The sequence below is a fragment of the Nicotiana tabacum genome, chromosome 16 (genome assembly GCF_000715075.1).
Source record: "Nicotiana tabacum cultivar K326 chromosome 16, ASM71507v2, whole genome shotgun sequence".
Taxonomy (NCBI): domain Eukaryota; kingdom Viridiplantae; phylum Streptophyta; class Magnoliopsida; order Solanales; family Solanaceae; genus Nicotiana; species Nicotiana tabacum.
This window is the reverse complement of record NC_134095.1, coordinates 22838721-22853555: the sequence shown is the minus strand read 5'-3', so window position 1 is coordinate 22853555 and position 14835 is coordinate 22838721. Positions and strand designations below refer to the sequence as shown.

The 14835-nt window shown below is 40.1% G+C and overlaps 1 protein-coding gene across 1 annotated transcript; it reads right to left on the bottom strand.

Moving 5' to 3' along the window:
* Nucleotides 1-13676: 13676 nt before the first annotated feature.
* Nucleotides 13677-14565, bottom strand: LOC142170652 (small ribosomal subunit protein eS7-like). Its single transcript, XM_075232640.1, has one exon. The coding sequence runs from the start codon at nucleotides 14557-14559 to the stop codon at nucleotides 13876-13878; it is 684 nt and encodes a 227-aa protein (XP_075088741.1). The 5' UTR covers nucleotides 14560-14565; the 3' UTR covers nucleotides 13677-13875.
* Between the last annotated feature and the right edge of the window lie 270 nt (nucleotides 14566-14835).

Below are 14835 nucleotides of genomic sequence, written 5' to 3'. Positions count from 1 at the left end.
AAAATACCTGGCACCACCAAATTGCTGCCAAAAAGGGACACCGTAGGTTCGTAGAACAGCTGTATAGCGAGGAAGCGGCTCCACACACCATACCAAAAACCTTCAAGATGTACCCATATCTCAAAATCTACGATGGGATGACCGACCCCGAAGATCATATGACTCACTACATTATCACTGTGAAAGGCAATGACCTCACTAAAGAGCAAGTGTCCTACATCTTGCTGAAAGAATTTAGCGAAACCCTCACTGAAGGGGCATTAACATGGTATTCATAGTTACCAGCCCTTTCCATAGAAATGTTCGAAGAGATGGCCGATAAGTTTGTGACGGCACATGCCGGGACCAAAAAAGCTAAAACAAGAGTAAACGACATCTTCGCCAACAAACAATCACTAAGAGAGGGACTGAGGTACTTCCTCCCCTAGTTCAACAAGGTGAGGATGACCTTACCAAATGTTTCCGAAGGAATGTCCGTCGCAACCTTTCAGAATTGGTTGAGCAGAGAGGGTTCGAGAGTGACTAAAAAGTTGCTGAGCCGGTTAATAAAGTATCCACCAGCCACTTGGGATGAAATCCATAATGCCTACTGTGCCGAGGTCAGAGCAGACGATAACTACCTCAATATACCAACTCGATAAATCACCTCGGTACAATCCGAGCCCAGGAAAGAACGCAGAGTTAATAGGAAGATAGATCATCCAGTATCACGGCCAGGCAGGGAATGACACCAGCCCTAAGTCAGGACATTCGTTCCCCCTTACATTATGAAGAGGGACCATCTAGACTGAGATCAGGAATTCACAGGAATGATAGAGGTATGCCCCATTTGTTATCTGCTCATAATTTTTGTGTTATGCCTATAGAAGTAGTCTCCGCTCTTAAGAAGCTTGGAACGAAGGTAAAATGGCCACCAAAGATGAGGTCCGACCCAAGCAACAGGAAATCTGACTCCCTTTACGAGTTCCACCAAGAACGTGGACACAAAATAGAAGACTGCATCGCCCTAAGGATAGAGGTAGTGAACATGCTGCAGCAAGGGCACCTCAAAGAACTACTCAGCGACAAAGGCAGGAATACCTTAGCAAGGGGTCGAGAACGTCCCAGCCCGCCAAAGCCCTCTTCACCAGCTCTTACCATCAATATGATTATTGGTGGCAGCGACGACGCCTCTATCAACAACATCAAGTTCACTGTCACCCACAAGCTCAAAATATCGATCACCCACAAAAGATATGATGGACTCGAAGAGAGTGTCAATGAGTCAAATGTCAACGGTTTGACTTTCCCTCACAATAATGCACTTATCATTACTTTATGATTTTTAGATACTGATGTTAAAAGAATAGGTAGACAACAGAAGTGGAGTGTGTATCATCCATCCCCGAGTCCTCACACAGATGAAACTAGAGGACAAGATATTGCCATGTTGCATCACACTAACTGGTTTTAGCTGTGCAGTTGAACGAACTTTGGGGGAAATTACACTCCATGTTCTCTCTGGTGGAGTAGCTCTTGAGACAATATTCCACATCATGGACCAGACCACTGCGTACAAATGGCATCGTGGGACGACAATGGATACACCCCATGAGAGTCGTCCCCTCAAGCTTGTACCAAGTGATCAAATTTCCAACAACTTGGGGAATATTCAACATACGAGGGGAACAACGCACGTACTGAGAATGCTACCGAATTGCCATGGAAAACATAACCACCTAACAAAAGAAATATAAGGAAAAAAAAGCATAACAATCAGTAGTACCGAGGTCGCCACAAGATGAAGGCAAAGAAGTCATTATGGATCCTGAGATGGCCGAAGCCGCATAATCGACCATAGAAGCCATTAAACCCATCCAATTAGACCATAACGACCTCAGTAAAAAGGCCTATATCGGCTACAAACTCCGAGTACCAGGTAAATTTAGTCAATTCTTAATAACTAACATAGATTAATTTGCCTTTAGTCATGCAGAGGTCGTCCACCGGTAAGGCAGGTTCGACAAAAGTTCAACCCCATCATCAATGAGGTCGTCCAGGAGAAAGTAGAAAAGTTATTGGCAAACGACTCTATCAGGGAATCGAAGTACCCTAAATGGATTGCCAATATAGTGATGGTCAAAAAGAAAAATCGAAAATGGAGGATGTGTGTGGACTTCACAGACCTAAACAAATAATGCCCGAAATATTCATTACCGTTGCCACATATCGACCAACTCATCGATGCAACGGACGAGCTATTAAGTTTTCTGGATACATACTCAGGTTACAACCAAATACTCATGGATGAAGAAGACCAAGAGAAAACTACATTCATCACTTACAGGGGAACATATTGTTATAGGGTCATGCCGTTTAGATTGAAAAACGCAGGGGCTACCTATCAAAGGTTGGTCATAAAAATGTTCAAAGACCAACTCGGTAAAACCATAAAGGTATATATCGACGACATGTTGGTCAAATACGTGAAGGTAGAGGATCATATCGACCACCTAAATGAAGCTTTTGATATACTAAGATAGTACTGACTGAAACTAAACCCCAAGAAATGCGTGTTTGGCGTAGCCTCGGGAAAATTTTTGGGCTTCTTAGTATCACAACAAGGAATTGAGGTCAAACCAGATCAAATTAAGGCTATCAACGGGATACATGAGCAATTGACTACTAAGAAACAAGTCCAAAGATTGATCGGTCGAATTGTCGCCTTATCTAGATTCATCTCGCGGTCGTCCGATAGAAGTCACAGGTTTTTCGGCGTACTCAAAAAGGATAACGTCCTTGAGTGGACTCCGAGTGCGTATAATCACTGCGGGAACTAAAGGCGTACTCTTTGTCACCACCTTTGCTCTCGAAGCCCGAGCCCCGGGAGCAGCTCCTCGTTTACCTAGCCGTCTCCGATCTAGCAGCAAGTGCGGTCCTGGTTCGAGAAAATAAAGGTACGCAATCTCTTTTTTATTATATCAGTAAAACACTTGTCGATGCCGAGATGAGGTATCCACACCTCGAGAAATTGACCCTGGCCTTGGTCGTAGCTTCACGAAAGCTTAGACCTATTTTCAGTGCCAACCTATCTCGATCATCACCGTTTTTCCTTTAAGAAGCATTTTACATAAACCAAACTATGAGGAAGGCTGGCCAAATAGGCCATCGATTTAAGTGAGAATGAGACATCACATATCAGCCTCGAATAGCCATAAAGTCACAAGTGCTGGTTAACTTCGTCGCAAACTATAGCGCAAAAGTAATGTTTGAGGCCGTGACGGAAGCCACTCAAGCTTCTCTTCAAACACAGTACCTCTGGGTCCTATACACCGATGGCGCATCTAATGCTTCCGGGTCCGGACTAGGACTCCTACTCGAGGGCCCCACCGATGAATTATTTTGCCAGTCCATAAGGTGCACGGATATGACTAACAATGAGGCCGAGTATGAGGTCATAATTGCAGGGTTAAGACTAGCACTCAAATATGGGGCGAAACGGCTGAAACTCCGTTGTGATTCTTAGCTCGTAGTCAACTAAGTTACAAGGACTTTCCAAATCAAAGAACAAAGGTTGCAAAAATATCAAACCGAGATCTTCAAATTGCTTCCCAATTTTAACGAATGCCAGCTAGACCAAATCCCATGAACTCAAAACATCAAAGCAAATGCCCTCACCAAATTGGACGCCGCCACAAAAAGCATAACGGTCAAGGATAAGAGTGTAGTCCATCTCCTCAACTCGTCATTAGACCAAATTGAGGTAGAATCTGTAAATTTAACTTGGTACTGGCGCAATTGTATTATTAATTATTTGCAGGGTGGCATCCTCACAAACGACAAAAAGGAAGATAAAAAGTTAAGAATGCAAGCCGCTAGATATATCCTCCTTTACAACGACTTATACAAAAGAACGTACGGCGGTCCTTTGGCAAAATTCTTAGCCCAAACCAAACCCAATATGTTCTCGAGGACGTACACAAAGGTCATTGTGGAACACTCGTGAGGTGTCTCATACGAGCTGGGTATTATTAGACCACCGTGAAGAAAGACGCCTCAGAATTCGTCAAGAGGTGAGCAGTATCAGAAGTACGCCCCAATAATCCACCAAGCAGGCGAAAACCTCCATTCGTTCACCTCTCTATGGGTATTTATTAAGTGGGGAATGAATATTGTGCTTCCACTTCCTTCGGGATGAGGTAATGTAAGATTTCTTTTAGTTTTAACTAACTATTTCTCTAAATGGGTGGAAGCAAGGGCATTCTCCCAAGTTCGTGAGCAAGAGGTAATCACTTTCATATGGAAAAATATCATTTGCCGATTCGGCCTACCTAAAGAAATAAACTGTGACAACAGGCCCTAGTTCACGGGAAGAAAAACCACTATGTTCTTTGAAAAATGGCATATTAAAAAAATATTTTCAACTCCTTAACACCCAACTGGCAACAGACAAATAAAATCCTCCAATAAGTCAATACTAAACATCATGAAGAAGAAACTTGAAGAGGCAAAGGGGACTGTGGCTAGAAATACTCCCAGAAGTATTATGGGCGCATAGAACTACCCCGAAGACAAGCACAGGAGAGACACCTTACTCCCTAGTCTACGGAATAGAAGCAGTTATACCAGTCAAAAAAGCAGTAGTAATGATGAGAATAAGAGACAAGATCTCGACGAAGTCGAAGAGTGACAAAACATGGCATACATAAGAATGGTCGCTCAGAAACAACAGGTAGAACGCTACTACAACAAAAAATCAAAGGCTCGATTGCTCAAGATCGAGGACTACATACTCAAAGCCAAAATCCAAGCAAACAAGGATCCATGAGAAGGCAAGTTGGGAACCAATTGTAACGGACCGTATAAAATTATAGGCAAAGCAGACAAGGGATCGTTCCAATTAGAAGCTATGGAAGGGAAGACCCTACCAAACAATTGGAATATCAGCTATCTCAAGTACTTCAACTTCTAAAAAACAAGAAATGCCCTGTAAGTTGCACTCTTTTTTCCTCACTTGAGTTTTGTCCCAATGGGTTTTCTTAAGGAGATTTTTAACGAGGAGACGAGCGGGACACCTCAAGTTGGAATGCACGAGAGGGCTTATTCTTTCATTGCCGGACTCCTCAAGAATCTCCAAGTCGAACAATGAAGGGACTAGATATATTGGGACGGGGATGCCAACCAACACCCGAAACTTCTAATTTTCTCCAAAATCGCCTAAGGGTGAAAATAATGTAATTGAAACAACAACATTGAAATAATAAAGACGCATGTCTGTCAAAACTACTCTCCAAAATGGTACATGCGACCAGCTCGAATAACACCTATCGTCCTCGACAACGACTAACCTAAAGGTACGCTCGACCAGCTCGAACAACACCTATCGGCCCCTGGCCTCGACCTAACTTAAAGGTACGTTCGACCAGCTCGAACAACACCTGTCAGCCCCTAGCCTCGACTTAACTTAAAGGTACGTTTGACCAACTCGAACAATACAATCGGCCTTTGGCCTCGACTTAACATAAAGGTATGTTCGACCAGCTCAAACAACACCTATTGGCACTGGCCTCGACCTAACTTAAAGCTACGTTCGACCAAATCGAATAACACCTATCATCCCCTAGCCTCAACTTAATCTAAAGGTACGTTCAACTAGCTCGAAAACACCTATCGGCCCTCGGCCACAACTCAACTTAAAGGTGCGTTTGATCAAATAAAAAAATATCTATCGACCCTTGGCCACATCTCAACTAAGAGATATACTCAACTTATTTGAACAAAGGGACAATACGGCCTACGACTATTCAGCCCAAAGGCTACGACCACCTAGAGGATAACAACAAAAATAATAAAAAAGCAAAACGTGCAAGTACAGAAGAAAAATATGCAAGTACATAAGTAAAATGTTCAAGTACAGAAGCAAAATACACAAGTATAGAAGTAAAACATGCAAGTACAGAAACAAAACACATGAATGAAAAAGGTGCGTGTAAAAAAAGTTAACTTTGATATTCAGATGAAGGGTTTTTACAAGAGCACTCAAAAACGCCAACAAAAATACACAAGAAGTTAAAACAAAAACTAGTGGCCATCACCATCCATGCCTCCGACGCCCTCTCTATCCTCGCCTTGGCCATATGCGGAGTCATACCAAGCACTATCTGCAAGCCGGTCTACACCCCCATCCTCATCATCCTCAGAACCAGGCTGAGGCGTGGTAGGATCATAGTCACAAGCGAGCCTAGCCTTACGAGCTTTAACTCGAGCATCCTCGAGGGCCATCTTAGAAATAAAGCCCACCTTATTCAAATCGCGGATCACATCCAGCCGAGCTTCAGCGTAGATCCACTTCTCGTACAACTCTCGAGGAATATTAGGATACTCAGATGTATTAGACGTAGAGGGTCGCGCAAGTAGTTGGTCCTTCTCGGCCTCAAGAGCAGCAACTCGATCTTGCAGTTTGGAGTTTTCCTTATCCAACTCTCCAATCCTCTCCTCAAGCCGGTTCTCTTTAGCCCTGGCCATTGACAGAGCATTATCCCGCTTAGAATAGAGAGTCCTATTTGCCAGCTCGAGAATTTCAACCTTTCTCCGAGCATATATTCATACCAACCTCCCCCCCGGTGAGCGTCCACTTGAAACTGACACCTGTCCAACTTGCCTTGTAGTTGGTCCACCTGATTCTGGAGGTCCCTACATTAGGCTTCCACGCCCTTACTCAGATCAAGCTCCTCCTCTTTTCTAATAAGAGCTCCCTCGAGAATGCTGAGCCTCTCCACAGCCGCTATTAACTACTCGTCTTTCTTCTTCAGCTCTTCTTCGTCCCCCCTAGTGAAACTGCCTCTGAAGGTCCTAGTACTTTCCATGGTACTCTTCGTACTTACCCTTCAACTTCACATAAATTTCTTTATGTCTCTTTTCCCTCCGAGAACTCTCAATTTCCAGAATTATCGTTTGCAAATTAAAGAAAAGGCAAAAGTTAAAACTTAAAAATGATTTAAGACAAAGGAAAAAGAACGAAAAACAGCCATACTTATCCTGAGAGCAAGAACAATGTTCTTTGATAGGGTACTGTCATTTATTTTCCTTGAGGACCACACCCTCAACGTCGGAGCAAAGAGGACCGAGAGCGGAGACCACCTCCTTAGGATCATGATGGCCCTTGAACCTCTATCCATCCTCACCTCGATCTGATTAAGTCCTCATCGATCATCCTAAGATTGCCAGGATCAATGTCAGAACCTGACTCATCGCCCTCATCAATGACGTCCTTTCCTTTGTCCTCGCCACCCGGAGAAACATCCGCTGCCAGCCTAGAAGATGAAGCCTCTTGTTGCCCTTCGGGCACGAAGCTGACACTAAACATCCTCTCCACAATCATCTCCTCCTTAGGGCACAGAGCCATGCCCTCATCATCCTCTTCCAGTTGTGGGCCCTCGAAGGTCGCCCCAATTTCATCCCCAACGTGTATCGTCGCTGTCTCCCGAAGTGTGAATTCACCTTTTGCTGAGTTGACGGCCAAAGAAACTCCCCCTCCTACATCCACAACTTTTCTTTTGCGAGGCCTCAGGTCCTCGTCATGGGGAGAGACTTCATCATCTTCATCAAAAAGTGAAAATGAAGGAGGAGCGAGTGCAGCAACCGAAATGGGGGCGGAGGCAGATGGCACAACAGCCGAAACAGTGGCGGAGGCAGAAGCGGACAACGTAGTGGTCCTTCTCCTTCTAAATGTGGGCACGGGCACCCCGTTCCTTCTTGTTTCCCCCCTGGCTGAACCTTAAAAAAATAAGCGTAAGAGTTTACAATGACACAAGCCAACATAAACATGATAACGACCAGAAAAAAGGAGATTACCTATCGAGGGAAGGGCTGGTCTGAACTTCTGAAAGAAGCTCTTGTATAACCCAATTGACGAAATGTGTCACCAAAGGAGGAGGACGACTGGTAGCTGCAAGAAAAGAAGGATTACTCGACCAAATTGAAATGAACAAAATTGCTTGAAAGGGTAGAAGCTGAAAACATGAACACTTACGTGTATGGTTCCAGGCCTCAAGAAAGCCATCGACATTAGCCGCAATGGCCTCGGTCTTGACAAAGAAGTAGTCGAGCTAGAACCGCCGACTACCTTTATCATCCATCTTCACCACCAAACACTTGGCCCCATGATGTAGAAGGTTCAACATCGTCACTCTACAGTAGCTGGATACGAATAGATGCACCAAGTACTGCACCGTGACCTCGACCCCGGCAAGTCCGATGAACTTCGATAGCATCTTGATGACCTTGTAAACATAGGGGGTGAGCTGAGCAGGGCAAATACCGTAAATATCAGCAAAACTCCTCTACTAGCGGGAGGAGGGGGAACGAGTAGCCAATGGTGAACGGGTAGGCATATAGAGCACAATATCCAGGACAGTGAACGTGCACTTCGTCCTCACTAGCGGGGATTAATTCTACCTAGCTGGGAAGACCAAACTTGGCTTTGAATTCAGCCAAGTGTTTAGATGTCATTAACAACTGAAATTTTTCTGTCATCACAACCAGCGACTGTTGAAAATCGGACCTAGCATCGGGCTATGGTGGATGATCTCCTCCACTGAAGGAAGAGTTTCATTCTCAACGGTGGCGACGACTTCCTCCCTGTGAGTAAGAAATATAATAGCCAAAGGAATGGTGTGACTCTTTTCATCAACATTAGAAGGAAGTTTAGACATGGTTATGAAGTTTATAAGAAGATGAGAGTGTGAAAGAAAGTTAAGGCTCAGAAGGCAAAGAAGACTAAAAAAAAGCAATGGATGTTATGTAGAGCAAGGATGGTATGAAAGAAAGTAAAGTTTGAGTAATGAAGAAACAATCCCTATTTATAAAGAAAAGGCACCGAACCCGAAATGGTTCATCATAATTGGAACTAGAATCGAAACGGCAGAGCCGATAAAAGGTTATGCGTGAATCGACGCAATGTGTCGGGAATCGGCATCATCATGACGCATGAAGTCATTTCTTTTCTTGGACCAGATGGTTCTAGTAAATCACCCGGAAAATTTAAGGGTTTGAAATATGCGGTCCACAAAGAGCCACGTCTCTTGTTTGTCACAACAATCATGACTATTGTTATTCGCTCAACGAACTCGCCCACGAAGACAACCATGACCGCTTTTATCCGCTCATTGAACTCGCCCTCAACAAGTGGAGGGATTAACTGTATGGGCTAAAAAATTATCATAATTATATGTGAGCTTAATCAATATTAATAAAGCATTCGAAGGCTGCCACGTGTCATCAATCTGTTGTCAACGAAGGATAAAGGCGAGGACGAGGACGAGTACTCCCTTTGGCATAGTAGTAACAACTAGTTTTAGAAATAAGACTTTAAAGAGAATATTCCAATGAATATTCCTCGGATCTGTACATTAGGGTTTCTGTGGCCCATGTGTCATTATAAATAGAAAGATATGTACCTATAGGAGGGACTGGTCACTCATTGTAAAAAAATAACACATTGTCATTCTCTGAAGATTCTTACTTTATTATACACATACAAAATATACCTTTTCTTCAAATCGCAATCTAACTTTTCTCCCACGATCCAAGGAGAATACGAATAATCAAAATCAATCATTTATCATTGTCAGAAAGAATATCAAAGAATCTCATTCTTTTCGGGTGACTCACATGCTTTTATTTACTTATATGCCATTCATCGCTATTTATTGTTATTTAATGCTACCTCCTTTATTTTTGAATCATTGAATATAGTAGTATTGTCGTCATTTATTGCTACACTGATAATATCTGTGATATCTCACTACAAAATCGGTTAATATATCTTTTGGATATTAATATTAGCTAAGATTGACTCTGTTTTATTAAAAAATTTAATTGCTTAAACCTAGATCTAAATTTTGGGTCAAACAAGTGCATTAACGGACCATTTGATCGATGACAAGAACCAAGTTTGAGTCTTTGGCTCTACAAAAAAAAAATCAGTATAATCTCACTAGTGGAGTTTGAGAAGGTTAGTGTGTAAGCAGACCTTACTCCTACCTTGAGGGTAGAGAGTCTGCTTTCGATAGATCCGACACGTTTGAGTCTTGCCTCTGTCCACCAATATTCATGATATTTGACCCGCTCTATATGTTTCTAATCATTGAACATATCTTATCTTGTATTTGACGCAAATAATATATGCTTAGAGCAATATAAAACCATACTAACGACTAGTTAAACCAAAAAAATAATAAAAGAACCATCGAAAGTTTTGGTTAGAGAATAATTTTGTCGACCAAATGAATTACTAAAATTTTCGAACTACCCGAAAATGTTAGGTTAAGGAGATTCTCTATAGATGAAAAGGGATAGTATTTTTCAACCTCAAGAGATTAAATAGTCGGCTGCATTTTAATTAGTCGAATTTACAATCACTCTTTCTTTAAGCCTCACATAAAGGTATATGTCCTTGATTTGTTTTTGACGTGTATTTTATTGTGATAACATAATGCTTTTTTATTTCTGTAAGTTTTGTCATACTTCCGCTATGACTTTTCCCTTTTTGCATATATGGCATTCTTCCATCTTTTCTTGAATATTTATAATTTTATATGCTACATTAGTTTGCAGTTAGGTCTTATATTTGTCCACAATGAAGTTTTAAAAAAACCCAAGTGATGCGTTTAGAAAATTCCAGCACGCGGTTTGAATCTTCATACACACAAGTAATCAAATTAGCGTGACTATTAATGTCATTAGTCTAAGTTCGATATTTACTATTATATCGAATTTGGCTGCGTATGACTAATCAAATCATAGAGTATATATTTTGGACCAAGCTAGATCAAGTTTTGTTTAGCTTGGATATGTTACAAGTTGCAACATTTATTTTAATTGAATGGATGTATTGCTATGAAAATGGAAAAGGGCGGCTTAACTTCAAGGAAATCAATAGAATGTATGATACTTTGTCAATAAAATTAAACTTCCTGTTTTTGTTGCTTTGTTGAATTTTCTTCATGTTCAAACAAGTAACAAATCGGCAGACAGATAAATATTAGCGAGATGTACTTTTAATATGTTCAACAATCTATGATATTAAATAACCCCGTATCATTTCACTTAAATAATACAACCAATCCTAGCTCGCTTGGAATATTAGGCACATAAATTTTATTGGTTGCCCATATTCCTACTTACGGGTGCTTTAGTTGACTGATAGGTCAGGGTTGCCTTGAGATTTTTATTACTATTATTCATTAAGGTTTGTACGTAGATAAATATCTCAAAAACTTTAGAACGGAAAAAAGGAAAAAAGAATCAGAGAAGTTAACGAGAAAATTATCTTATGCCACCATTATAGATATTAATTAAACAGTACGTTTAAATTCCTTCTCCTCTTAACTTCTCTTAAACAAATAGTATTAGTTTCCAACATCACATGTTAACCAAAGAAATGACTAGCTTATAAAAATAGCAAAAAAGCTCATAAAGAAACAACTTTTATATCCACCACAAAATACATTAATTCCAAGCTAACAAAACATACTTTTAAAACAGACTCAGGCGCCTAACACCAAATTAAGCACAAACATGGAATGGCCTACCAGAAAAGTTACTCTAGTTGTCATGCTCGTAAATTTTACGTATGCCAACTAAAAATTCTAGTAAAATTATATAAAGAAATATATTTTTTTAAAAAAATTTCTAGTTAAATTAGATTATATTTTGTATATACTATCATAAATAAGAGTTTTATTAGTTATTTTCTTATGTGGAGAATTGTGATATCATTTAGATATAGTAAAAATAGGAGATTCGAAGTAAATTATTTTCCTTTGTGATACATAAAGAACAATTACATGTTACCAAGTGAAGCTAGCATTTCCAAGTCTTTGTCATGTTTCTCCTAACTTCTTCTTTGTCATACTTTTCTACTCCTTTTTTTTTAATCATGACGTAGACATGAAAAAAAAACCAAGATATATAACTGAAGTCTTTTACTCATCCTTTTGCCATTCTTCATCATCACTTTCTGTTATCAAATATCTTTCTGCACCAAATATTTATGTGTATTTAGTCACTTTTTTTCTTCACGTTTTATTTGCTTCATTCATAGGAAATATTTTCGGTTAGAGAGCATGGAGTACATGAAAAGTCCTTTTATTATAAACCCATAACTGCTCTTTTGTGTCTCTCTATATATACTTCAATTATATCATAACACTTTATTTAATTTTTGTTTATTGCAAGATGAGTAGCTTTAATAACAAGAATTATAAGGTTCATTCTAAAGGGAATGTGCCCTTTTCTTGGGAAAACAAGCCCGGGGTCAGTAAAATTACACCAACAAAAAATTGTGCCACCGGTGGATTTTCACCAAAACTTCCACCACCGCCGTGCCTGGTGCCGGAAAAAGCAAAGGGTGCAGCTTTCCACCACCTACAAATTCCTCCTCCGCCGCCGCTGTTGAGAAGTTCATCTAGAAGGGGTTTTAATAAGCAAGATGATCCATTTTTGATAGCCTATAAAGAGTGCACAAAGAGCTCAAGAAAAGGTAACAAGTTTTTAGGTGGTTTTAGTAAGGATGATTTTGGGTTTGGGATGAAGAATAAGAAGAAAAATAAGTCTATTTTCTCATGTAAGAATTCATGTAGTGTAATGGAAGATAATGTTATTAAAGTGTCACAGCTTCCTATTTCAAGATCGTTAAGATCAGAGAAAGGGAGTCCTCTAGTTTGAGGTATGAAATCTAGTTCTTATCCATTATTATAATACCTATATTTTGCTATAGCCTTTTCCCTTTTCCTTTTCCATTTTTTCTTTCAGTGTTTGGCTCTCTTTTGGTGTACAGCTACTTGGATATTATTGACCTTTTTTTGGTTACCGCACTTCATTTGTTACAACATTTTGTTTTTTATTTTTTCTTATGTTGTATACTTCGTGGTATAAAATATTAGCCCTTCCTCTACTCGAAATATGAACTTTGTTCCCAAAAATCTGAAAACCAAAAGGATATTTCGAATATGAAAGTGCTAAAACAGCTAGAATAATATGATCGTACATGACACAGTATGTATGCTTGATTAACGAGTCTCTATTTCCTTTTGATTGTATATATAACGGTGTTAAAAAAAATTATAGTATGTAACTTAATCAATTATATCGTAACTCTTTTTTAAGTTAGCATATCAAGTTTGCTGTGAAGAGTTACCATTACTTATAAAATATTGTAGGTCAATTTAACCTGATAGTATGAAAAATCAGTGCATCAAACTTAAACTATTTATTCCTTTTATTCTTTTGACAAAGCAATAAGCTTATTACTCATTAATATGCGACATTTAAGGGAAAAAAGGATTGGAAAACTTTTAATTTGTCACTTGAGTTGTATCATTAATGTTAGTGACTTTGGCACTTAAATATCTTTTTCTCGTCAGTTCAGTTGCAATATATACGATCTTTTACATTCTACTTCCTAATACATACAAAAATTGTTTGTCAGCAGCTACAGAGCTCTGAAGTAGAGATCCTGTTTGTTTTACAGATGATCAATAAAACTGCCCATCTTGACGTCAAATACTAACAAACATGCAAAACTCCAAAGATTGTATGAACTCAACTCAACCCAGGACTTGGCACAAAATACTCGAGTTGCAATTAATTTACATGCACTTGCAAATTAGAAGTGCTTTTTTCCAGCTAAACTCGTTGTTTTTTTTTTTTTTTGATTTATAAAACAAGTTGAATTATCTTTCTAGCAGATTGGAACAAAATTCCATAGAAACTCAAAACCAGTTTTAACACTGTCCTCTGCCTTCCAAACAAAATTTAAATGCCAAAATTTATAAAGTAGCCACTAATTTATAGTTCTGCATCGAAGAGATCAAGACCACTATTTTGTATGTTTTAAGCCTCTGTGATGGGGTACTCGAACACGACGTCTTTGCCTGAAAGCTTCCTGTAAACTGCAGAAAAGGTCTCCAGCTTGTACTCGGTGTTGTTGCGCTCCTTGGGGTCCAAGAAGACCTTCATTATCTTGGATCCATCAATACGATATCTAGTTCGCTTCCCAACAATCTCAGCTGGTACAACCAAGTCCTCCAATATAGCATCGTGAACAGAAGTAAGAGTCCTGCTGCGTGGTCGCTGGGCAGCAGAGCCTCTCTTGGGGGGCCTAACTATCCTCCTTGTGGCAATGAAGATCACATCCTTTCCACTGAATTTCTTCTCCAACTCCCTAACAAGCCGGACATGAACCTTGCGGAAAGCTTTCCTCAGTCTGTATGGCACGTGAATAACAACAGCTTTCCTACTTCCAGACACATCAATTTGAGCTGCTGAATTGATGTATAGATCCTTCAATTCACTTTTCAGCTCTTGGTTGGTGTTTTCCAAGTCAAACAAAGCCTGTGCAACGGACTCCTCAAATTCAGAAGGTTCAGCATCTTTGTCTTTGTGAATCTTTTGCCTTGACGTGTACATCTTCACAGATCTCTGAGTGTTCGGCAACGGCGGACAGATCTGTGAGTGTGCCGGAATCACTTGCCCTGACAGAAGATAACTCGTTGGTTTAAATTTCATCCTCAACATAATCTTTTTCTTCTTTCCTTTTTCGATACTCGAAGTCCTTCCCACTCTATATAAAAGAGCGCGCAGGTTAAAAATAAAAAATGTAGGCCAAATACTAAAACTCAAAGTAAAATATCAGAGGGGAAATACCCTGTTACAGTCAATATGGAAAATCAAGAGTCATGCTTCAATACACAAAATTAAGGTTGCCAAATTGGCGGGTCTGTCAAATTGGTGGGTCTGTCAAATTGCCGGTTTGAGCTGCGTCCAAAAGTTGGGCTGAGATGTGTTGGGTCA

Bases quoted from the DNA above. Each gene is read 5' to 3' on its own strand.
- LOC142170652 (XM_075232640.1), bottom strand. From the start codon at position 14,559: ATGTTGAGGATGAAATTTAAACCAACGAGTTATCTTCTGTCAGGGCAA.